This window comes from Copadichromis virginalis, linkage group LG12, assembly GCF_057382275.1.
Source record: "Copadichromis virginalis isolate Kocher_CV1m ecotype Utaka linkage group LG12, C_Virginalis_male_GT1.1, whole genome shotgun sequence".
In the NCBI taxonomy this organism is placed as follows: Eukaryota; Metazoa; Chordata; class Actinopteri; order Cichliformes; family Cichlidae; genus Copadichromis; species Copadichromis virginalis.
In genome coordinates, this window is record NC_140629.1 from 24,225,456 (window position 1) to 24,252,093 (window position 26,638).

The 26,638-nt window shown below is 38.7% G+C and overlaps 1 protein-coding gene across 2 annotated transcripts; it reads right to left on the minus strand.

The window, feature by feature from the left end:
• Positions 1-25,720, minus strand: egflam (EGF-like, fibronectin type III and laminin G domains). Of its 2 annotated transcripts, XM_085474174.1 has the most exons (26): positions 25,615-25,720; positions 20,090-20,199; positions 16,236-16,322; positions 16,036-16,062; positions 15,677-15,794; positions 15,435-15,570; positions 12,828-12,994; positions 10,665-10,739; positions 9,413-9,525; positions 9,063-9,310; positions 8,281-8,468; positions 8,008-8,108; positions 7,830-7,930; positions 7,538-7,682; positions 6,542-6,731; positions 5,593-5,718; positions 4,947-5,190; positions 4,742-4,853; positions 4,017-4,133; positions 3,585-3,765; positions 3,298-3,321; positions 3,014-3,092; positions 2,787-2,930; positions 2,283-2,366; positions 1,855-1,958; positions 1-1,755 (listed from the first exon to the last, which is right to left on the minus strand). In XM_085474174.1, exons 1-26 carry the CDS (start codon positions 25,718-25,720, stop codon positions 1,604-1,606), a joined length of 3,279 nt encoding a protein of 1,092 aa, XP_085330300.1. In that variant the 3' UTR covers positions 1-1,603. The 2 variants fall into 2 exon arrangements, with proteins under 2 accessions (XP_085330300.1, XP_085330301.1); XM_085474175.1 differs by lacking the exon at positions 10,665-10,739.
• Positions 25,721-26,638: the final 918 nt, after the last annotated feature.

Consider the following 26,638-nt stretch of genomic DNA (forward strand, 5'->3'; position numbering starts at 1 on the left):
ACTTTATTTAGAGGGTGTCACAATATACCAAAACATATACAGGCTTACTTTACGTAATTCATCATCTTGTAATAGGACAAGTCTACAAGCCCGAATAAGCATACTTTCCAAAGCGCCAACAATCAGTTTCTAGTCACATAACAAAGGATGACCTCTTGACACACCTCTTTGATGCACTTAATTGTCTGCTTTCATTTTCAGGAGTACATAATTAGGGAGACATTAAGGCTTGAGTAGTACATTTTCTTTGTGTGCACATTCATTCGCGATGTCCGTCTTACTTCTCTCATTTTGGCTATGCACAGGTCAGGCCTAAAGACTGATTTTACATTTCCTGCCCTCACTATCTGACTAGTACGGCAGCATCAATTTAAAGTTAAAGCTTTAAATGGACATTTAGACACAGCATCCGGGATCATACACATTAATATTTTTCAACGATCTATGGTTATTTAGCTTTTAAAGTCAGCCGGTACATACTACATGTTCTGTACAGTCAAACTATTGTAATTATTCTGAGGCTGAAGTCAGCTGATGCCGCTGACATTCACAGTCACATGGTGATTTCATTAGTTTTGCTTCTTTTGTAACACTTTTCATAACGCCAGGATTAGCATCACAGACTTTCTTTGAAACAAGGGGATATCTCTCGTGGGAAAACCAGTGTTTTTTGACAACAGTGTCTTGGTTTTGTGGGAGTGACCATCACAAGAATAGATCATAAGATGCAAATGGAGTATTCCCAGAATGCCCCTTTTAAAGGATAAAGTTCAGGCATGAAGAATAAGGAGATCAATCATTTTGATAATATAATCAAGAGTTACAAGCAACAATTCAAAGGCTGATGTCCACAGCACTGTGGTTTGTGTCAGATGACAGCAACAGTATGTCACACATAATTTACTGAGGATTTGATCTGCCTCACCATATCAACGTTAGACTTTCATGTTACTAACGTCTGGGAGATCAAAATGAAAGACCAAGTGAACTAAAAGAAGAAAGTTAAAACCAACATTTTGTGTAGCTGACGTATTTACCCTCCAAAACTAGAAACGTTGTTAAAAACTGACATCCATCAGATTTTAGAAAATATCTGTCTACAGACTGATAAGACATCACGAACAAGAATACAAATGCCACAACAACAAAGACAACAGAAATCCCCTAGAACCAAAACCAAAATCCTCTAAAAGAAGTTTATCTCTGCTCGCTGTTCTAGGTCAGGTTCATGATGACTTTTGATCCCTTGGATCACTTGGTTCTTCCAGCAATCAAATAAGGATTTACAGTAGAAAAAAAGAAAAGAAATAAAGATACAAATAGAGTCATCCAATGAAAAAGTCCTTCAAAGGGTTGTTTTTTTTTAAAGATCCTCATCAAACATAACACTTTGCTTTTTTCTCCCTCTTTTCACAAAGTACTTGTGCTTTCTAAAAATCCTCTCAGGGTCATCAGATCTGAATTGGTACAAAAACAAAAACACAACCACATATTATAATTTAAGTTTTTACTGATTTGTTGCTGGTAAGTGAGCTTTAAGATGACAAATCAGATGATTCGGTTGGAAAATCTTATCTTAATCTCAATCTGCCGAAGTCATTCACTAGTTGGAACAGGTATTGATGTTCTTGCCGTCAGCAGCGTCCTCCACCAGCGCTAAGTGATAGTCCGTGGACAGTGTGAAGTGGGACACGCAGCCCACCAAGCCTCCAATGTACTGTCTGTTTGTGTGAAGCGCTATCTCCTTCATGCCACCTTAAGACGAAGAACAGAGAGAGCGCAAACATACAGATGTGAAAATGATCTCTTAATCTTTATCATTTTACGGGTTTAGAGATTTGAGGTTTCACTTACCAACATATAAGGGTCCATTGATATTAAGTTGTCTCATTTTACCAGGCGCCCTGCCTGTCTTTGCCCCGTAGTCATCTACAGTCAGCTTTCCTGACTGGCCATCCCTGAATACAGTAAATCAGTTAGTCAAACTGAGAAACTGAACTTTTAATTTGTGCATAACATTTTTGTTATATATAAAAATAAAATATTGACCTTAGATTTTATATTTAACACAGGGATTGAAAGGTGATTTGCGGTAGCAAAAGACTGTAAAGAATGACCTACAACTGCTACTTCTACCGGATCTGTTGGTTTATAAATGGTATAATAAGGCTATAATGCAATATGTTATTATAAAGACTAAGAGAGGCAATTTAAAGTAAAGAGCCACAGTGGAATGTGATCAACATACTGGATATCCACTTGACAGGATTTCATGAGCTTACCTCACAGCTTTGACTCTGTGCCACTTTCCATCGCTAAAGGTCCCGTTGATGACAATGTTGGCTACACCACTGCCCAGGTTGTAACTACAACAACATGGAAATGCATACACGTACAGCAGACTGCAGTGGAATTACATTTTTATGGTACAAGCCTGATTAATCCTGATTCTCTTAGTGATCATGGTCCTCACACAGACCTTTTTTTTGTTTTTAGCTCTACCTCTGCTGAGCACGTACAGTAGCTCACTACCCCTTGATGGCATAGGCAGTCATACTCGATTATTACTGTCCTTCTTGTGCACAATTTTTTTTTTCCATTTGTGTTTTATGACGTTTTTTGCCCAGCGCGAGAACACAGAAAGGGCAAACACATGGCATCTAGAATTTACACTTTAACTAAAAACATTTCTTTACAATCCAGTTACATTTGATTAAGAATTATAAGATATCATAACATATTTTACTGTTTTTATAGTGCCGTTCATGTTTTACAGTGATAAATACCTGAAGATGAGAGCGCCATCTTGAAGACCCATAGAGAGGAAGTCACTGTTGGGTCTCATTGGACTGTCTCCTCGCCAGAGCAACAATCCGTCTTTAGCTGTGCTCTTAAAGCGCATGAAAAGGCTGGATCTGGACCCAGATACTCTGTAGAAAGATTGTAGAATGCACTTCATGAAAAAGCTAGAAATTAAAAAAAAACACACACACACAGGAATTTCCCCACCAACCTTTTAAGGATATCTCTGTTGTCATAGGTCAGGTAACTTCTTCCGATGAACTGTGGAATCTCTATGGCTTCAGTAACAGCTGGGAAGAGAACAAGAACTCCTTTCATATCATCACAAGGTGGCAGCATCAGCACGTGTCAACTTATGTCTACAGCTAAGAGAAAAGACCAAATCTGATCCTGCGGTGGAAAATGTGTGAAGGGAAAGAAATCTTACGTGTTTTCCAAACAAGGAAAGAAAATTTAAAAAATATCTACTTTTTGAGATCAGAGAAGAAGACTTACTGTTCAAACAGTAATTCCCACACTCTGTTCCATGAAAGCATTAAAGAGAAAAAGTAAACTTAAGGGACTAAGTTTCCTTGAGAAAAAACTGTCATATTGGTGGATTTAAAACAGAAAGCATTATAAAAAATAAAACTAAGCACAAAATATTTCATGTAGCATGTAAAAACATCAGCATATTTTATTCTTAGCACCGTGTGAACAGCCTGCTGATTTCTGTGACGTGCACCAAATTGCACATCAACCGAGTTCATCTGTCGATGAGAACAATTCCACATGCAACAGACCTTTCTGGCAATGCCTGCCGTCGTACCCTAGAGGGCAGTCACACTCATATTCATCCCACTTTGGCCTGCAGGATCCTCCATTGGCACATTGACTTTTCACACATGGGTGTGCAGAATTGGCTACATTAACTCCACCAGCAGTTGCAGTTGTTATAGGGATGGTGCGATCATTGAGTATTAGCTGAGGGGGTGAAAAGAAAAGAGCACAGAGAGGAAAAGGACAAAATGAAAGAGCGCGACTGTAAAAAAAAATAAAATAAAATAAAATCAGACACCTGCCACAGTAGCTTGGAGATTGTACGCAGTATACATCATATATAATGTAATGCTGCTGTGTCACTCTTGATGGATTGGAAATGACTGAGTAACAATCTAGCAAATATAACTGTGTTGCAGATCACTGATGTTGGCATATCTAAAAAAAGCAATCACCTTCTGAATAATGCCAGTGAAGGGTTTTATTACACCTGCTGTCCGCTTGGTTTTATCGTACTCTGGCACGCCGCCAATATAGAGAGGTGAGCTGCAGTTGATCTGAGTGAAAGCTCCCTGAAACATAAATACAGCAGAGAAACAGGTGAGTCATGTCAAACCATTCATCCGCACGTCCGCTTAAATAAATACATGTTTTAAAAATCTATAACTCTGGATGTGTTTCGCTTGGTCAAAAAGAGCCTGATATTTTTCTCAGGAGTTTAAGAACCAAACCACGGCTAAAAGGTGATTAAGTGTTGCACATTCAAGAGTTGACTTTGACAGGTGATTGTTCTAATACAAATGTCACTTAAACATGCTTTAGAAACTAATAAGGTGTGTGCGTATCATGCATTGAGGTTTCTAATGTCATTAATTCCTGTTTTATTTTGAAATTCCCCAATTCTGTGTATTTCAGTCAGTTTTACTTATTGTATCTGGTTAGTTTCCCACCAGCTGTGTGCATTTTTGGCCACTTGTCACTTGCCTCTCATGTATGAAGTCTACCCTGACTATAAAGACCTCGTACTTATACTTGCTTCTAGTATCTTGTGGTTTGATTCTTTCTCCCGTTAAACTATAAAGTTGAGTTTTTTGTGAAGTATATTTTCTATAAATATATTTATTTTCTAATAATAACATAACATAGTTTTTGCAGATGGTTCTAATGGACTTTAATGTACCTCAGCAATCCCCTCCATAGGTCTTTGGCTGTCCACCTGGAGGATACCACTCTTTGCTGTACGTGATACTCTTAGCTCATGCCATGAGTCCAAACTGATCTGCTCCTCACTCCTGAAACACACAGTAACACACATTTAGTAAATCTAGTTAGATAATGTAAAACCAATGTGAAAAGAAGATTCGAAACTTGGCTCTATCCAGCACCTTATGACAGCTCCTCCAGAGCCACAGTCAAATCTGAACTCTACATATCTGTCCACCAGGTTTATAGCAAGGAAGTCCCCGCTCCCTGCGTCATCACTGTACAGCAGCACTCCATCAGGGGCTGACGGCTGAAACGTCACCTCAAACTCAGTGAAGGACAGGTAACTCTGTGAGGACTGAGGCCATGGGATGACGGCATATGAAAACACTGTTTCATTGAAGAGCGGCGAGGACAGTGAGAAACCTGAGGAAAAGGAGAAAAGACACAAGAAAATAAGTAAATGTAAAGAAGAGGAAAACAGTTGCTAACAACACAATGAGATTGTAGGAAGAGATATATCAAGGAGAGGAAAAAGTGAAAGGCTATTTTGTGTGAAAGGTGGTCTGACATGCAATCAATCCTTCTACCGCCATATGAGAAATATTTCTTACTTCAATCGATTTTCTTGGCATTTTCTTCAACTGCTGAGTAATTACCTTGAAAGGTTTATGTGACAATACGTGGAAGTCAGCAGGTAAGAAGAAACGGCAGGGATTTTATTTTTCCTTTTTTCACAGCTGTTCAAAACTCTCCTTGTAAACTGGATGCTTATGTGCGCGCTTTTGCAGGTGTGAGGGGGGGAAAAAGGGGAAATGGTTGACTCACTCTCTTCACAAAGTGCTCCTCTGAAGCCAAGTGGGCACAGACAGATGTAGCCATCAGCACGATTTGCAAAGCAGACTCCGCCATTGGCACAGCTGACCAGGTCACACACATTGTCACTGCACTCACCTGGTACATTAGGACAAAGCCAGCATATGTACTCTGCATATGTTTATACACACTTACAACATAAATACAGTTTCCATGACTGCATTGTTCCTATAAACAGTCCTGCTCCAACTACAGAAAAGTGAGCAGGAGTACAACACTCACACAACACGCACAATCAAAATATATGAGTTTTTTTTTTTTTTTTTGTTTGCTTGCTTGTTTTGTATGAATGGGGTATATTTATAAATAAAAAAAACTTTCAGTGATTTTTAATTTCTTGCAAAATTTATTTAATATTCTTACCTCATTCATAAAATCATGTTGTGAAAAAGTCCTTTGTGTTCCATAATTTGCCAAAAACAATCTGCTTCTTGCTTCAGTGACATATTGGTTAAAACCCTGTTATTAAAAAGCTATTTTTGTCTGTCGCTGTGACAGAAAATTATCTAAAATGGCAACAATTCCTTTCTTATATCACTGGATTTGTCTTTTTTGATAATGTCAGATATTTTAATGCTCTCATTATACACCACGACATGGTCTGCTTTCATTTTTTCTTTTAAGCAAAGTGAAATAACACTAACACCGGGTGGTGTGATGAATAAACACTGTCATCCATATTCAAATTATGCCCACTAATGATTATAGTTATTTACTGTATGCATGAAAACCAAACAGCCAAACTCTAGAATTACTGTTCAGCTACTCAACCGAGCACCAAAACTTCAGGAGACCTAGTGCACTGTGGGTAATATGGATAAGAGCCAGGTGCCACTGGCAGCGGCCACATTAAAATAACATTCATCACTCAAATTCTCTCACATCCTGTGTGCTTCCTTACCTATATCAGCTCCACTCAGAGCACTGCCCAGGGGCCATGGCCTGATGTCTGTAGCCTTATTGTTGATGGTCAGACTCTGCATGCAGCCAACAAAGCCACGATTTGTCCCTGTCGCTTTGACCAGCCAGTAAGCGCTTGGAGATCCACCGACATGCAATGGGGAGCGGAAGGTGATCTTACTATACTGACCCTAAGAGGACAAGATGAAGAAATTAAAACCTCTTTATTTATATTTTAAGGATAGTCTGACCCCTTGTAAGACAATATTTGACAATATGCACCAACAGTTTTGGTGCAAGTAGTTACAGGAACAAACTGGTTATCCAGATGATGAAAGTGTAGCACCTTTAAACCTCTGGGCAATCACTTTTATTCGCACGGTGACTTTACAGGTTGCCTGGTAGGAGTTTGACTCGGACATATTGCCAACATGTTGCAATCAACATTAGTCAGTCTGTGCTAATGACTGCAACTCATCTGGGGCAAGTCTCTTTGCAATGGTGGACTCAACTGTCTCCAAACTGGTTGTATTTTGGTTATATTTCTATATAAAAGCAAACCTGCAGAGCACTTGTGTCAATTTACCATCCAATTTACCAAGAATGCAAGCAGTTAATTTGAGTTTCTGTGCATCTAGATGGAAAACACAAACAGAGTGCGTGTAATAGCCGACTTGATCCCATTCGATAGCCGACTGAGCAGACTGATCGCCGTCTCTATACACCAAAATCACTTAACAACTGACTGCAAAAGGTTGCAGACCTGGTCCCTGTCTTCAAAGCAACCATTGCAAAGACAACAAGACTGCAAGTTCACTGCACACAACTGCACTAATTTTAGTAGAGTTGCAGTCTCCAGCCACTGACTGACTGTAGCATTACACCTGACTGATGAGACATCTTGTATCAGTATGCTTTAAATCACTGTTTAACTTAAAATATGTTTTTAAAAAACAAAAAAACAATTTGACATTTTTCATTTTCTTTGTATTATAACCTGTGATCGTCCGGATATGGGTGTGTCGTTGTCCATACGGAGCCAGCCACTCATGCCATCTCTGAAGACAGTTACTGTGTGCCACTGACCGAGAACAATGCGGCTCTCACTGACTATCTGAGCTGCTCCTGTACCACAGTTAAACCTGCAGAGACAAGAATCTAGCAGGTAAGCATCATAGCTACAGACAAGGAAAAATCCCATCTCTAAATCTTATGCACCCTACAGTGCACATTTATTTCTTTTGATAAACAGTACATGATAGCTAATGTTATTCTGACATGTTCCTCACCTGTAATGAAGCTTCCCCCGAACCAAAGCCAAAGAAGTAAAGTCTCCACGGCCATGTTCATTCTCTCCACAGTACAGCAGCAACCCATCCTCAGAGTCTGCCTGCACCAAAGAGAAACCGTCTGAAATCTATTTTAATCACTGATAGAAAAAAAAAGATATGAAATGTGATATCTTACCTTAAACTCCAAAGTAATCTGAAAGGTTTGATAAGAGTTTTTTAAGGGTTCAAAGGTCATGTGAGAGTGGCCATGGAATCTGGGAAACTTCACTGATAACGCTGAAGGAGGACAAATGAAAAGAAAAATCATGACAAATGAGAAGTAAGAGCACCCATGGGTTGGAAGAAGAAAAGGCCACTTCTTGCAACCTTGACAAAATAGCCACTACACTATCAGAGCACAGCTGACATAAAATGTTTTAAAAAAAAGAGATTCAGAAATCTTTCTTACCCTCAGAGCACGTGTCCCCTCTTCGTCCAAGGTTGCAGTGGCAGCGCGAACCGCCGCTTTCGTAATCAGTGAGACAGAAGCTGTCGGGCGGACACACAGTATCATCACAGCTCAGGTCGTACACACGAGGTACCTCGCCTTTCCAGGGGGACGTGGTCGTAGTAGAAGTGGTGGTCGACAAAGGGATGCTTTGGAGGATAAAAAGAGAAAGAAAGATAAGGAACTTTAGTAATCTGTTGGGGTTACAGTAACCTAAGAGGCAATGTTTTGTCGTGTATTACACCTTCATCAGGTATGGCTAAAGGTGGCATTTGATTGTAAATTGTTCCTTTTTTGCTTGAAGGAAAGGAACAAACAGCAAAAAGCCCAAAGTGCTCACCCAAAATCAACAGAACAGGGGCCAAGCCACCATATATAGCTGCAGATAATGACATACAGTACATCACAACCAGACATGTGTGACATTTCACTGCTCCATTCGCTATCTTTATCAAATAATTAAGTATAAGAGCACAAAAAGACATGTTCTAGGTAGCTAGTAAGGGGGGAAAGCAGAAAGCCAGGAGAGATGGAAATATAATAATCACAATCACAGACTAAGGAGAAAAACTGTGAGCATAAGAGCAGTAAAAGATTTCTTTTCTGTTCACGAGGAACAATCTATAAGTGGCTAATTTTGCCTTTAAAAGGTTTTGAAATCTCATCAACAACAAGAAATTGCAAAAAAATCCTTGATGGAAAACAGATATTAAATTAAATAATCATTTTAACATCAGTCTTACCTGGTAGGGGTGAGTGGGGCAGTAGTTTTGGTCTCAAGAGTGCTACTGGGCTGTGAAGTGACTGGGAAAAGCAGATCTGTAAACTCTGAAAAGATGGATGATGTGGTGGTGGAAACTGGTGCAGCTGTAACATTTGGAGGAGTCATGGTGTTCATACGGTAAACAACATTTCGACCAGATGGGGGACCAGAGTGTGAACGCAGTTGGGACTTCCTGTTGTCCTGACTTATACCCGGAAATGGCTTCAACTAGGAGAGAAAAGAGAGAAAATCAGCGAAAAAAAAGTGAAGTGAGTGATAATCCAACAGAAAATAGGGTTGCAGTTTAGCTCTGGACTGTAAAAAACACACCTCTTCAATGAAGATATCATAATCAGAGTCATCAATGTCAAAGCCATCTTCATCTTTGACCCGAGGATCTGTGATGTAACTCCCATAATCACCGCTGCCAACATCTGATGCACCTGTTACAGACACCACAGAGGAATATGACTTGATAATTATTACAAAAGAGAGCAATGAGTACAAAAGGACAACAACAGGTTATTAGGTAAAACACAAATCATGAATTCCATGCAGTGAACGCAGGTCAGAGAATCAATGAGCTGGAAAAGCTGAAGACATGAAAGCGGGATTGCAAATATACAGTAAAGCTCAACTTCAATCTTTATTTTTTGTACAACAGATAATTTGACTCTTGGAGAAAAGCTCAATATTTTCCATCAGTAATATGAGAAAGTGAAATGAAATATATTCTAGACTCAGACACGGTTTAAAGCATTTTTCTGCTTTTATTCTGATAGTTATGGACGGTAATCCATCCATTATTAGTAAAGTATAATAAATACAATGCATCTCTTGGCCTAGTTCAGTCCAACCACAATCACTGCTTGACTTTCCATTTTGTGCTCATTGACATAGATTTTCTGACTTTCATGAGCTATAAACCATGTAATAAAAATTTCAAAAAGAAATGCTTGAAATCTTTTTCTTTATATGCAATGAAAAAGAAGCATATGAAAGTGAATATTTTTCATTTCTTTTCGCTTTTTTTATTATTTGTTATAAACACGTTCTCCATTTTGCTCTTTCATTGGCTTCTTTTTGAATACGGCAAGTTGGTGTTCATAAAATCACTGAGTCTCCATTATAAAATGTGTCAGTCATTTTGCATGAACACAGAGGGCCACCAGTGGTTTCTTTCATTATATATTTGCAGGATCCAGGGGTGCCTATTTAGCTCAGTGGGTTGAGCAACAAATAGCCTTAAAGGCAACTTCAGGTGCCTGGGTTTTATTTCACTCTCTGTCCATCTTCTCCTGTTTGCTCTACTGTCCCGTCATAAAAAAAATAAAATAAAATAAAATAATAAATATGTATATTTGCAGTCTCTTTCCCATGTATGACAGTGATGGTACAGTTAGTTGGTAGCAACAGTGAATAAGATCAAAATGACAAACAATAACAGCGGTTTCACGGCAGAAGAAGCTCTGGTCTTTGGTTATGACTGTGACAAAGGGGCAAATGTGATCATACTTCTCATATTATGATGATGATAATGGTGACAATAGTAATCCAGCTGATGCTAGCCCAGTAAGTCTACCTGTTAGTCTGTACCGAGGCTGCTGCACCACATACTGAAAAGTGTCTCCTCCGTTCAGAAGTCTGCCATAAGAAGCTCACAGTGTGCAAAGACAAAGCCAGACAGTAAATACCTGGATTCCAATAAAACCTGGGAATTGTTACAAATTTATTTCACAATAGCAATAAAATACATGTAAACTTGAGGTGGAATATAAATCAGCTTTTAAGATAATCAATATGCATTTTTATATTTGTATAGAGCTTCATGATGTCTTTTGTACACACTAGAATGGAAAAGCAAACAAAAACAATATGTGCATGTTCAACATAGCACACACACACACACACCCATCCCTCTTACTCTGAGAAAGCTTAATCTTAGCTTACATAACCACTGCTCCCCCTTCTTCTTGCCCTTCTCCCCCCTCATTCCTCTTAACTGTGTAAATGTAGAAAATGCTGGAATCTGAGGGATAAAATCATAAACCTTTGTGTATTGCTGTGGAGTGATTATGCACAATTGAAAAAAAAAAAAAAAAAAATATATATATATATATATATATATATATATATATATATATAAAATTTATTGACTATATCGTTCACGAAACTAAACAGAAAGAAAACTTGACTTTTAAGTGTGAAACAGTGCCAAGATTTAAACTGTGATTAGCACAGCCTAATGACATTAAATCCACTGAATAGCAAGTGCTGGCACAGAGGCAGGGGGGATGCCCAAAAAAACCTCTCATCAAACTAATCTGCTGTTGTGTAACAGTCCCCCTCAAACCATACCACCCTGTTTCTAACCACTCTGACCACACAAACAAGAACTGCTGCAGAAAGAGCGGCAAAAAAAGTATGTCAGTCAGTCAAGCCCACGCCTTCTGCTCACTGGAGCAGTGGTGCATTGTGTGCATGTGTGTGTGCATCCATTAGGCATGTGCATGGGCAGAGAAGGGGTCTGGCATCCCATCCTTAATCCTGTCTGATGAGACTCGGACGTAACCCGCTTTTATCCCCTGCTGAGAAGCCACGCTTCTCTAGACCCGCAATTTCTGTCGGTCTGCCTCTGCAATTCACCCACAGCATGGTGTTCGTGTAACTTTCCTTCGCATCATTCTTAACAATGTCTTTTTAACTGAATCTGTCTCCCTGTCTGCCGCTCCTGCACTGTCTCTCTGAGGACTTAAGGCTCTTGTTTCAATCAGAGCAGTTTACAACAATCAGACAGCTAACACAGCGTTGGAAGCGGTGTCGCCCGCAGGTCACAGAAGAGAAACCTGGATAATGTGATTGTGTTTACATGGCTGTTTAATTTCAGTAGTTATAGATGTAAAAAGCTGAAGCCCGACATGGACTGCAGCTCACACTCACCCATACAAGCGTAACGCTATGCCCATTAATCTCTAGGTGAATTCATCCTCGATACGTTTGACATTATTATTGCACATTTTTGTGTGTCTAGCACATACACACCTGTATGAATGCGTGTGCGTTTTAATATCAATCAGCTCCTTCCATCCCCCCAACCCTATCTTGCCCCCAGCAGGAGGCTACATCAAAAATAATAATGTAAATGACTTTGTTGCGGCGTATCTCCATTATCCAAGGCTTTGGTCACAATACCCACTGACACACTGCCAGGTGCTGTCCTACATTCAACCTGCACACAGTGTTTCCATGCCAAAGCCTTACCAGAGGTAAATCATTTTTACGTCACATGAGGTTTGAGGAGGTTTTGGCCTCCAAAAAAAAAGCTACAAACAAAAAAAAGCTAAATTTTTAAGAGATTTGAAAAATATTTGCGAATATAATATATTGGCCAGTTTCATTCAGATCCGTAGACTCACGCACCGTTGGTCAGGAGATAGAGTATGTTAATAATAATGTGTTTAACAGTCATCTGTAATGTTTTGGTCCTTTGTTACATGATTTACTATTGCTGCACACCGCTGAGAGAATTTCACTGACTCCACAGGAACACTGGGGTGTTTTGTAAATCATGAGGATTAGTTTGGTAATGCAATAATATGCACAGTCTGTTTTATTTAGCGTGGGTGTATTGTTTAAACTATACTGAAAGAGCGCTTGTTTCAAAATGTGGTTTTAAAAAGAGTAATGATGGCGCTTGGCCACCACGACATAAAACTCTGGCTCAGATATCAACATTCGGCCTTACCGAGCGTGCGCACGGGATTGTTGATAGGACTGGGTGGGCTAACTCCGTGTTTGTTGACCGCCCTGACAACAAACTGGTACTCTGTTTCTGGAAGTAACCCTTTCAGAACCATGGAGTTAGTCTCAATGGGCTCACGAATGTATGTCCACTCTGTGTCCATTTCAGGCCTGAGAAAAGAAAAGACAGGCATAAAGATACAAATATAAGAAGATTAATTTGACACACATTTGATGTTTGATAGTTTCGAAGACATCAATTATCTTTTTTTTTTTACTCCTCAGTTATTTTGTCTTTTAGAAATCAATGAAAAAAATGGTGATTACACTCAAAATCTCTCCAAAGTAATTGTTTTTAGAATGACGGTATGTTTTTGTGAGGGGTCAAAACTGTGATGTAATCTTCCACTTGATTGTGTTGCCCCTAATGAAAAAAAACATCTATAAGCAGCGGCATGGAGTACAGTGTCAAGATTGAATCTGAATAACTAAAGTTGTAAAAAGAGTTTCCAAAGAATAAAAAAAGAGATTATTTAACTGATTATTTGTTTCATTGTTGTTTTTGTTCTTGTTGTACTACCACTCTGGGCATCCTTACATTACAACATTTTTGATTATCGTAAAAGTCATGAAAAAACTAAAACAATGAAGTCCTGAACTTTTCCTTAATCTCCAGCTTCCTTTCTTTGCCTGACTCAGGCAGCCTGGGGCCATAACTCTCTCTTGAACAGAGGCATCTTCAACAGCAGCTTCCACTCTCTTCAGTGAGGCCTCGTTTGATGTAAGGGGGGAGAAAGATTTGCTTCTGAGATGATCCTTCTGTGTTGAAAATCTCCCCGCATGCAAACACAGACACTTATTCTTGTCTGCTTGCTCACAGTAAGTGTTTTTCAGCCCGCCCATCTCTCCTCTCTTTGCTCATTCGCGGGGTGTTGATTCTGCACCATGAAGGGCGACACTGCTGTGTTTTTTAAAGTTTGCTTCCTTTTATAGCTTTTAAACTCTTCTTTCTTTTATGACTTGCTTTTAAACATGTCTTTTAAATACCATCTGATATTTCACAGGAAAAAAAATATCTGGCAAATCATCAGACAATTCGAGACAAATTATTTCTGACCTCAACTTTTTTGGAAGAACACTTGTCTAGACATGGGAGGTTCTTTATCTGAGTGCCTCTATGTGTGCGTGCGTGTGTGTGCGTGTGCCTGAACATTACTAAACAAAGAATGAAACTCATTCTTTCACATGTCACAACTGACCCTTATGTCAAAACACAAAAGCTTACACTGAACAGACAGGAAAAGCCTCATGAAAGTCACTGTGAAAGAGAGCTGTGTGTGCCCTGTTTAGTTATTTGAATCTGAGTAGGTGCAGATCTCTACATCCGTTAATGCAAACCAACTGAATTTTGTTTGAAATATGGTTTCTTTTAAGATAGTGCATTATTAGCACTCTGCTAGCTTTCAAAACTGTTACTGATTAACAGTGTATATTATTGATCTATTTCTAGAAGTTAATAACTTCTAATAATGAAAACATAGTCCAATTATTTACTATTTTAAAAAGTGTACAGATGTTGTCCTGTGTCCAGCGTCTGCTTGTTCCTTGTTGAGAGCCTCAAAAGACTGAGGGCTGAGGAGTTGAGCAACTTCAGGAAGCAAATCAAAAAAACTGAAAGCTGGGGAAACCACTGTCCTAAAAAAACAAGTGCAAGCAACAAAATTTGATTTTACTGAGAATCACTTCAGGTTGCTTTGCAGCACTGTAGTGGCAGTGACTCTTTCAAAATCAACTCAAGGTATCTGATTAATTAAATCTGCAATCAGAAGCTGCTGTTTTTACATTTCAGCCCATAGAAGGATAAAACACACGGGGAAAGAATGAGAGGTTGTGGTAGCTATGTTTTGAACCTTTTAAGCAGTGTTTTTTAACTTTAGGGTGGACACCCTGAGGTGTTGTAAGATAACTTCATGTAACTGGTGTGAAGTAAAAGCATACAGCTGGGTAGCAGGGAAAGTGCCTGGCTAAATGTTAGATATCAGCGCAACAGGGTTTGTCATTGCTGGTGTACCTGAAAATCAAAAACACATTTCACATTTGGTTTATAGACATGAAAGTCAAGTTGATCTTCTAACACTCCTAGCAAAATGGAAAATAAGAAGATTTTGCAGAACTGTTCTTTTAGGTCTGCTATTTTCCTCCATGACGACAACACTCAGTCTTAACTTGTTAAGTGCATATGTGAGCTGATTTTTAAGTGCTTGCATAAATTGTTTTTGCACCAATTCCACTCAAAAAAGACCTTCTAGTGCTGAAGTCGACAGCTGTACAGCACCGTAAAATTACTATTCCTAAAGTTGGAACTGCTGATGTTATGGAGGATGCAGTTTGCACAGTCCGTTTGCCACTATTTTTATTTTATGTAATGTTCAGCTCTCAAAACTGTCAGAAAAAATTGGCTGGTTTTCAAAAGCGAGCAAGCCAGAACTAGCTCCAAACCAGCTCTGGTGTTGTGTTGATGTAAAAGAGGTGACTGGTGTTTGTGCTGTTGCGTGTGTCCTATGTATTAACATCAAGTCAGCAGTGATGAAACCGGTCAGTTCTGACTGACCTGATGTAAGCCACCAGGAAGTGAAGAACAGGTGCGCTTCCATCGCTCTCGCCTTGCTGCCACGATAGCGCCAGCTCTGTGTCGGATACGGCCATGACAGTGGGCTTGGAGGGGGGTGAAGGGGGCATGCACATTTCTAATGCCAGGGGAAAAAACTGTAGTCAGCGAATGGTGTAAACGAATTACTGTAAAGCTACTGGCATCGACTGTAAAATGATCTCCGTCTACTCACATATTCTTACCCTGTGAAGCAGTGCCGATGTCTCTGGGCATGCTGGGTCTTCCCTCCCCTGCCCAGCCATATGCTCCAACACTGACTCTGTAGTTAGTGTTCACCTTCAGGTTACTGATGTCCACATCCTAGAAGGTGAATGTAGGAAACCGTTAAGAAGCAAGGCGAGGATGATTAGAAAGAGAGAGGGATGAAATAGAAGAAAAGAAAGCAGGGATGACATTATTAATTAGGGATTTTCTCAGCATCAGAGCGGAAATAATATCAGGTTCACAAATAAATGTCAGTCGTGACAATAAAGCAGGAGAAGCGTCTAATTTTATAGAGAAAATGCATAATGTGGAAAGCAGTGGCTAGCACGGTACTTACAAAGCTTGCTTGTCCATCAAATTGTCCCTTTGAAAAAGAAAAAAACAGATGTTTGCATAAAATCACGGTGTTATGACTTTAATAACAAGTTCAAACTGCAACATCCATTCAGGTTTCCTCTAAGCAAATTCCACATTGTCTACAAGTGACTGCTAAAAATGCAACGCCTATTACAGGTGAATGTATCTTTGGATACTAACAGTAGTCAGCATGTCCAAGCTGAGCGGCACCTCCATTATAGACGCGGTCCCTACTGTACGGCCATTCTTCATCTCTGTGTAGAAAACCTGGATGATACAAACATTCATAAAATGAAATGAGTTTTTGGTTTCTTTGGTTTTTGCCTTTCCGTTTTAAAGACATAGCAACAACAATGTCAAAAGAGGGATCGCTAGAAAAAATTTATGAGGAAACTGAGAAGACTGTTTGTAAACTTAAAACAATTGGCCACCCCGCATCTTTATGGGGTAGCTCTGTAGTTGACTAATCCTCTTAGTGAAGACATATGGTCAAAAGCAGAGCACACGCAGTCATACTGATCCACAAATTGCTAATGGGCGACTCAAAACAAAAACAAGGGAAGAAGGAAGGAAGCAAGGGTTTGGGTTGTCTTAGAGTATACCACATTCAAAGAGAGGAAAAACTAAAATTATGACTTGTGTTACAAAAGAATCTCTATCTGTTTATTTGTTGATGACTTTCTATCAGGAGCTGAGCAACCAAAAAGCAGCACAGGTACATCTCAGTCCCCTGAAGGTCTACATCAGATGTTACCATGTTATCATGTTGCCTAGAAACCATCTACAAATGGGCTAAAACGAAAGATTTTATATGAGTTATCTATATATATATATATATATATATATATATATATATACACCTTATAACAGCATTGTTTCATTGTAATTTTATGACATTTTACATACTCAAAATGTAAAATATTACCTTTTTTTATCTAAATCAGATATTACAATGTCGTATTCCCCAACAAGCACAGACCAATGGGCTGAGAATGACCTACTCTTAGTATTGATGCACCTGCAGTGCCTTATAAAAGTAGCGTATTGTTTTAATTTCACAACCTTAAAATCTCATTTAAATCAACACAAACTGGATATTGTGATATAAAATGATATCACTTCCTTCCTAAAATTACTTAACAATGATATAAAACAACATGTATATAATATGTATATATAATATAACAGGACATGGATACAGGCATGTACTGGTCGCTCAATAATAAATAAAATTTGCAGTCAGTCGATTTTATGTTAAAACTTCCCTGCAACTTTTTTTTGTTCATTACTGAACGGAAACTGAAAGAAGCCAGGCCGACTTTAGTGTTTAAAGTGCAGCTTGTATAGAGTGGAGCAGACAATAAATAAAGATTTGTGACCACATCTTCCACAGCTACACTGTCCCTGTAAAAAGTCATATCGTGGAAAGGGTTCCACCCCAAAACCAGAACTTTCAAATATCAATCTAGTGCTCAAGGCTCTCTTAGTGGGCAGTGAGATGACAGCACTTTAGAAGCAGAAAAAAGAAAGTGGGGGACACTCATGCCAGTGGTGTGCAGAAGGAAATGGAAAAATTTTTCAAAGGAAAAAGAGAGACAATTTGATTTGTGACATATCAGATAATTTGTTCTTTATGTTTGCCAGTTTGAAAAACCTTTCTATGCATTTTGAAAGGGCTCTTGAAAGAGTTATGTAAGTCCACTTCTCTTGGTTTTAAACAATTTTTTTTCTGGGACACTTGGACTCAAAAAATAAAAAATTGTTCAAACTAGAAAGAAGTCCTCTACAATGAAACATCCATATTCCAATCAAACATAACAGGATTTCAATTTTTATAAATAAGGTAGCTAACATCTGGCTTAAGACTTTGCTATGAAAGATATGTAAAATGTTTCATTTCACCAACATTAAATATCTAGCTACTCTAAACTTGTGATGCAACTTTGTTGTATGACTCATTTCATAAAAACATTCACCACCTTCTACTCTTAAAAATCAAAAGTTCAGCAGAACATGAGAATCATTTGCTATTGGATGCTAATGGAGCAGAGCAAACAGAGCAAAATGAAGCAGCTGAGAGTTTAATAAAACACTAAGACTATGCTGAAAGATAAAATGTGCAGATGTAGTCTATCTGATTAAAAAAGTAACAAAGTCTTTCAGCTGCTTCTCCTGCCCCATTCAGACATGTACGCCTTTCCTTTAATCTGACAGCTTCCCCCTTTATGTATGAACTTTTCCATATGTATGTCATTTTTCCAATAAAATTGTGACTCCTATCTAACACGGTTGAACCTAGTGACATTAACGGACAGGAACGCGCAAGATTGCATTTGAGTTGTTGTTATTTGGCCCAATTTATAAATAATAAAGTTTACAAATAACATGTATGTCCTAGAAATAAGACAATTTCATGTTGATTAGCTACTGATTGGATGTGATGTTAGAAAACAACAAAGTGATACAAGGGTGTGAAAGCTCCATTCACATGGTCTATAGGCTGGTTGGTGACCATCTAGATACCACTGGTAGCAAGTGACTGTTGAAGGGTGATGACTGTCGCTATCTACTTGATGTCTAAAGCTGCAGCCATGCAAGCCAGGAGAATCACTTGTTTCTACGGTGCTAAATGTGTATTCTGCAACTGATTGGCAAGTAGTTGCTGCAGGTTGTTGTCGGTTGTTAGTGTGAAATCAGTTGCAAAGAAGTGTATGGTGCTGCACCAAAACTTCCATGCTATTGCTTTACAAACACTTGCAAACTACTCTTTAAGTCGTAGTTAAACTGTGAAAAGTGCAGCGCAAATGAGAAACGCTCTTCTTCTACACTCCCTATTTTTTATTTGTTGTTGTTTTATTTAACCTTTAATTAACCAGGAAAAATAAACTTTTGAGATTAATAGCATGTCCTGGCCAAGAAGGACAGTAGTCAAACATAAGTTGGATAAATTATTAGCACATATCCATATATATATACATCCAAATCTACACACTGGTTAAGTACAGGCAAAAAATAGAAATAAAATACAGAAACAACCAAATTTTATAAACTTCAGATTCAATAAAAAAATGTATAACTTGGAAAAAGTAATTTTCTAATGCCAGAAATAAAGGTAATAATATTAAAGCAAAAGATTTATACCCTGAAATAACTGCCACCAAGTCATTTGAAATTGCTCTAAATCCATAATGTGAGACCAGTTTCTTAAGTTTTATTTGATTCGGCGGCTCATTTCTGGAGGAACGAACTTGAATACAATCTGAATGGTTTTTGCTGTTGTTTTTTTAATTCAGTGTGACTCTATGGGAAAGACAAGGAGAATCTTTCCCATTTCCTATTTGCATCACATTTTCTTCAAGTCTTCCTGCATCTCTAAAAATAAAGGGGAAATCACCATCATCTATGCAAACTACTGGCAACTGCAGCAGCAATCCGTTAGGGAGCAAACTAGTCACAAGGGGGTTCTTTACAACTGATTTCAACCAGTGACACCTCCACGTCTCAGCTGCTCAGAGAACACACATCTTTTGCCTGGGATCAGGCAGGTTACTCAGGCCTTGGTTTTTCAGTAGTTTGCCATCTTTTGGTGTAAGAATTACTAACTCTATGCAATAATATATGTTAGTATATCAATTTAGGTAAACTTCCATATTAGTACTTCAGGTTGATAACTGGTTCCAAATCTGTCCTCTCTATTGGTTTGGCACTACCACCAGTTCCTTTCATCATTGCTGATATTTTTCTGGCAGTTGTGCATTACAAAACAATTATGTGTAACCGGTGGAAGTTTAACTTTTGCCCCCTCTCCCCGCAGAGTAAAAGTACAATGCAAATGCTAAAATTGCGTAAACTGTATATTTGTAATGTGGGACTTGATAGAAGAATCCGACCTATAAGCAGGAAGAATGCTGATACAAATATTTAAAAAATAAAATAAAATAAAAAACCCTTACCAACATACCTAGTGACATAATGTAATATAAAAACTGAAATATTGCTTCAGTTGTTAAATTACATTATGTGTCTCTAATTACCTTATATCCAGTGATGGTGCTAACATGTCTCCGGGGCATCTTCCATCGTACACTGAAGGCAGTGCAGTTGATTGACTCCAGCTGGATGTCTAATGGAGGACTCAGGCGATCTGGTTAAACAGAGACGACACACTTAGTGACAGATATAATCAGTAAGGGAAAGAGGAGATATACAAGGGAGGAAAGTACAAGTTTGGTTGTATTAGAAAGCTGTGACCACCTAGTTTTGGACTTAAATAATGTTATACCAGATACATTATGGAATTATTTTGGATTTCATTACAAAGAATCTTGATGTCCTGCTATCAGCACGGTTCAGTAAGTGATGAAATGTAATTTACAACATAAACCTAAAGCTGCTGAAATAAAAATTTTCATATTAAGCATAATTCCAAAATTCACTTTTCTGTTAAATGTATAAACAAACAAATCGATGAAGAAATATCATCATCAGTGTGTACAGTACCCTCCCTGTAGGTGTGATTTGATGGGCTTAGCAGCCAATCAGGCAGATATTTTCATCAGGAATTGTTATAGACCAAAACTCAATAAACTTAAATGTAACTATTTCAGTTACAGTTACACTGTGGCCAGAAGCAACACTTCAGATGAACATGAATGCTGCTTCGTGTCTGCTAAATCATTAGCTGTTTAGCTAACATGCTCACCACAAAATATCAGTGTTGTGTTCTGAGGCTGTTTCCCAGTCTTCAAGTCTACAAAAATGTTGTAATGCGGATTTCAAATGTGATATTTTAAATCTTTACTTAGTACTTTCTACATGTTGACAATGCACACCATATTTTTAAGAATCATAATTACAATGCTTGTTATAATTTTTGATCAATAAATCATTAAGGTAAGCTTGAAGACCTTGGTAAAAAGCCAGGATTTCATGGATTGTTGTAATAAAATAATAACAATAAAGTGGTACAGAAATGTTTTTTCTGTGTTACTATTCAAGCACTTGTTTGTTGTTTTTGTTTTTTGGAAAAAAAAAATACAGAGGATTTCTTGCAAAGTGTGCACCATTGCCTAACCTCTGGATTGGTGCTTTGCTGCCAGTTTTGAACAAAATAAAGTCTCTTGCAACATATTTCCCAACATTTAGTCTGGAAAGAAATTACACTCTTTTCCACTTGAGTGCATTTGAGTGGTGAAAAAATGGACCACTTCTAGCTTATAATATCAACTGACTCTGACTTCACATGTCATTTTTTCATGGTTCTAGATACTACAAAGGCATGTAATTGCCTTCCCAGTGTTCAGCTATGGCCTTAAAACACAGTTCTTAGAAAAGAGCAAGAAAGAGCAGCTACGCAGCTGTCGATCATTAGGACTTCTACTGGCTTCTAATGTCCTGTGACGTGACGTGGAGAAGCATGAGAAGACAGCAATGTTTACAGATTCATATTCGGACACTTTTTTGTCAAAATATTTGTATATAGTGAATATTTGCCATAAAAATGCTAAATATTGCTGTACAGCACCTCAATATTTTATGATGTATTTTAGTGTGCTTGCAGATAGATTTCCCTCATTAAAAAATATGAAATGCGAGCGTTTGGTTCAAAATCTCAAATATTAAAAATATTAGCCACAATTTTTCTGTCTGACTGACAGTTTGTGCTGGCTTGTACAGCTATAAACTGGTACTGAAATCAAAGAAACATAAATATAGCAAAGCAGAGTGCTGTAAATTGAAATCCCATGTAGAAACTCTTTTCCACTGTTCCTGTATTTTCTTTCCCGTGACTACCCTTTTCTCCCTCTCAGGATGACCTTACTCCTACCCACTTCGACCCTCTTCTTCCGTCATCTCTTTTCCTTTCTCGCACCCTTGTCTCTGCTCTTTCACCTGAGTGGATAATGAAACATGTCAGGTGAATTCCCTGATCATTTATCTCTCCCCAGGGGTGTGTTCCAAGCAAACACATGGGTGCGCTGAACTCACAGATTTCAGATAGAGATAGAGAGAGGGGTCTCTGTGAATCATTAACTGTATGTCTGAAAACTTACAACAAACTACATGATGGATCGATGTGACTTTTAATACCTTTGAATGAACTGCTATGAAACTGTTATTGCACTTAATTGTGTGTCGAGAAAAGCTTGATATAGCCACCTGACACTCATGGTGTTTATAGCAGTTACTATTTGTCTTCCATGCAACACTAGCCTGATTTTTTTCCCTTTCAAACACATAGAGGTTTGGACTTTTTTTTAAAAAAAATGAAACACTATTACGGTTAATATTTAAAACCTTGCTGTGAAGCAACCTGCAGAGCCTTTCTGTAAGATGCCATTCAGAAGTGCTCTGCAGCATGTGTAAGTCTTCATCTCTGGGCACATTCACGGCTACTCAAGGTGCCTGATTCAGCGCAGAGAAGCTGTGTTAAAAACACTCAGCACCGACTCACACAAACCTTGACAGTTGATTTAGCCAAAATAACCACTCTGCAGTTCAAGTGGCCGAATCGTTACTGTGCCACTTGTGAAAGAGGATTTATGGGTGTCTGGCGTGTGGTCCTCTCTGAAACTAATGTTAACAAAACAAATATTGATCAATCATATCTATATCGGAGATCACATTCGAGTATGGCCAAACGTTAAAGACCTCAATGTCTACAAACTGCACACTCTCACTGTCTCTTGATAAAGTAACAGACTTGCTTCTTATTAACATATTTTTTAATGAATATGCATAATAGTAAAATTTCCATTTGAAAAGCCAAACTGTTGCTTTCAACCTGAAGACATGGTGAAGTTCAAAACGAGCATCAGAATGGGGAAGAAATGTGTTTTAAGTAATTTTCTGCAAAACTGTTGATATACGGGGATTCTTTCCTGCAGAACCGTCTTTAGTGTTTACAGAAAATGATACAAAAAAAGAGAAAACATTATGTGTGCAGCAGTTCCCTGGGTAGAAATCCCTTGTTGATACCAGAAGTCGAAGAAGAATGGCCTGACTGCTTTGAGCTGATAGGAAGGCAACACTAACTTAAATAACCACTCGATTCAATCAAGACTGAATGGACAACATGAACAATGAACAAGCCTGAAGTAGATGGTCTACAGAAGCAGAAGACCACACCAGGTCCCACTCGGCTTTGATTCTCACGACCTTACCAAAATGGGTCAATATAAGATTTGGAAAACTGGTTGCTTGGTGTTATGAGTTTCAATTTCTGCTTTTACATTTGGATGGCAGGGCCAGAATTTGGTGTAAACCATGGGTAGGCAACTCCAGGCCTCAAGTGTCGGTGTCCAGCAGGTTTTAGATGTTACCCTGGGTCTACACACCTGAATCAAATGATTAGTTCATTACCGTCCTCTGGAGAACTTCAACATATGTTGAGGAGGTAATTTAGCCATTTAAATCAGCTGTGTTGGATCAAGGACACATCTAAAACCTGCAGGACACTGGCACTTGAGGCCTGGAGTTGCCTACCCCTGGTGTAAACAACATGGAAACATGGATACAGCCTGCCTGGTTGGCTGGTAGCAGTGGTGAACTAGCCATCTGGTGGCAGCATCCCTTCATGACCACAGACATAATGGGATGTATTTTCTTATGGCTGCTTCCAGTGGGTTAGCACGCCAAGTCACAAAGGTCAGATCATCTCAAACTGGTTTCTCAATCATGACAGTTACTTCAGTGTGCTCAAATTACCTCCGTAGTCACCAGACCTCAGCCCAGTAGAGCACCTTTGGGATGTGGTGGATCAGGAGATTTGCATCATGGATGCAGTCGACAAATCTGCAGTAACTGCTATAACATGCCAATATGGACCAAAATCTCTGAGGAATGTTTCCAATACCATGATGCATCTATCCAGTGAAGAATTAAACCAATTCTGAAGGCAATAAGCTCCAATCAGGTACTAGCAAAGTGTAAATTGGCTGGTAAGTGTATGATATCAAAGTTTCCATCTGTCGCATACAGTTAAACCAGCATATCCAGCATAAGTTAACACTGTTTATTTTAAGTCCAAACTGTACCATGCATCACAGCAACATGTGACTTTCCTCAGTTTCAAATGTGTGAATATAAAGTCTTTTTTTCATGTGCTACAAGATCTAGTGCACTTTCAAAAAGCTGCTTTCATAATATTTACTCTCACTCAGTCAGCAATTATCAAATCTTATATTCAGATATTTTCTTTCTGAATAAGCCACCTATTCCCTCTGATTATCATCCAATTATGAAGAAATGCAGCTCTTTTCAGGTATGAGCCATTCAGAGATCATTTTTAGTAAGACACAGGCTTTTATGGTTCTCTTCAACAAATCTAAGGGATAATTACACAAATCTTTTTCCAATTACTAAAAAAATCAAATCAAATCTAATGCATGTGTAAGGTGATGGAAGATGTTGGAAAAAAAATGGGGAAAATGAAAAAACAAACATTTTCACTTGTTCTGTTACTAATGTGTATTTTAAGAGGGGGCAAAAACTGTCAAAATCCTGAAAAAGAAAGACCACCTGGATGTCATTCATTGTGGACCCTTGCTTTATTTTTAAGCTTGAATTTAAGTGTTTTCATTAAAGACAGATGTGACTCATGTGGACACCGAGTCCTGTTGACATCCCCCCCTCCCTGAGAATGAGGTCTGAAAGACCTCAGAACAAAAACAAGTACAATTGTCACTAGCAGTCATGAAGACAGAAGTAAAATCATTCTGTTTTTGGCAGTCTAAACTGTGGTGAGTTTATTGTGCTGACAGACAGATGTGAAAGTCAGCCTGCAGTGGCCTGTGGGCCCGTAAGAGTGAGGGCGGGAGAAATACAAGAGTCAGACAGAGTGACAGTGAGAGAAAAAGGAAGTGATGGAAAGAAAAAGAAAAGGAAAGAAAGGGGACCAAAGCAAGGAAAGGAAAAAGAAGGACAAAGAGTGAGGGAGTGGAGGCTGTGCGCATATCATGAAATCAACATCCAGGGATTTCTGTCCAAAGGACACATTGGCAAGTTTAATGATGGCTGCTCCAGTAAAGCTGAAGATTTCATTTTCTTTCATTCTATCCAGCTGACATATTCTGTAAAACTTGTAGCCAGCCTTTATCATCATAAAGTATGCCTTGAGAGGAGAAATTTCCATTTTATCTGGTTTTACAGTCCACACCATAAATATTTACTTATTTCTTGCTCTTCAGGCACTGTTCTTAAGCATGTGTAATTTGAAATTAAATAGCAGATAATAAATTCAAGTAACATTTATCTTTTGTAATGAAACTAGGTTTTTTATGAGTATGGAAAAATATGAAAGGGATAGGTCTCTTAGGGACATTAAAGTAATACTAAGATATTATGTGTGATGGAAAAAACTTTGCATAAAATTGTGTAAGGTTAAAGCAGACTTAACGTTACTGGTGTAGTGCAGCAAACATGATGAGCACATACAAATACTGTGATTACATCCACAAGGCTTCACTATAAAGACCAACTTAAAATAAAATCAATAATGATTAGGCTATTGTTATAACCGTAACACCTTGTCGGAGCTGGTTTTAGCTGCAGAACTTACCAGACCTTCGAGCATTTGATCTTCTTGCACAAAAGCAAACGTTGGCTATGCAAATTGCAAAGAAAAGTAGATACAAAAGACTTCTTTGTTTGCACTTAGATTCCATGTCTTGTTTTGGTCGAGATATTCAAAACCAGTGACCAATGTTCATTTTATCACACATTCAAACGCACATGTAAATGCAGCTAATCCCGTCGCTGATAAAAGTTTTCTTAAAAACAAACGTTTTTCATCCAAATTTTGGGGACGAACGCCATCCAAAGACGTGCAGGGTATGTCCGAGAGGAGAGGGCATCTACGGTTTGACACTGATAAGATTACAATCTGCAAAAGATCAGTGGGAGGGACACATTAGCGGACGGACGGGCAGCCACGGTGCTCTGACAGGCGCTCTGACAGACGATGGAGAGGGCTGTTCCGACAATTCACGCGTAATGCGCACAACTGAACGGTGGCCACGGTGATTCTTTTTTACTGGTGGAGATCCATTTCCTTTCGCTCCAGTCCAAGTAGTAGACAACAAATAAGATGGACAGCGAAGTGCAAGAACGTAGGGCCATTTAGAGCTAAGAGGATAATAAGCGTCTAATCCGCACACTGGACACAGATGGAGAGCGTGTCTTTACGCAAAAGCAGGGGAGCCGCTCAAGCAACAGACACTGAATATGAATAACGTGTGTGTGCGTTTGTAATTGAGTGGCTGTGTGTACAACAAAACCCAAAGAGAATAAATTAACTGATTAATAATGTTAGCGAGAGAGACGGTTAGTTATCCATTAATGTGTGACTAAATTACCGAGAGAATACCCATTCATTATGTTCTTCATAGGAGTCTCAGCCCGAAAGAAGTAAAATCTAATCAAGAGGAAGGGTCTCTGTATGATTTAAAGAGAGAGAGCGGTGGAGAGAGGTAGAGTGAGAGTGAGAGAGAATGAGTTAAACCCTGGTGGTGGAGGCAGGCAAGAAGGGCTAAAAAAGAAATAAGTATAGAACACATAATACAAAGCACTTTTTGGTGCTGATG

Coding starts and splice junctions, on each gene's coding strand:
- egflam (XM_085474174.1), bottom strand. CDS start 25,720: ATGGAATCTAAGTGCAAACAAAGAAGTCTTTTGTATCTACTTTTCTTT. Junction 7,683..7,829: donor CGGGGGAAGCTTCATTACAG/GTGAGGAACATG, acceptor TTGTCTCTGCAG/GTTTAACTGTGGTACAGGAG. Junction 1,959..2,282: donor CACAGAGTCAAAGCTGTGAG/GTAAGCTCATGA, acceptor TACTGTATTCAG/GGATGGCCAGTCAGGAAAGC.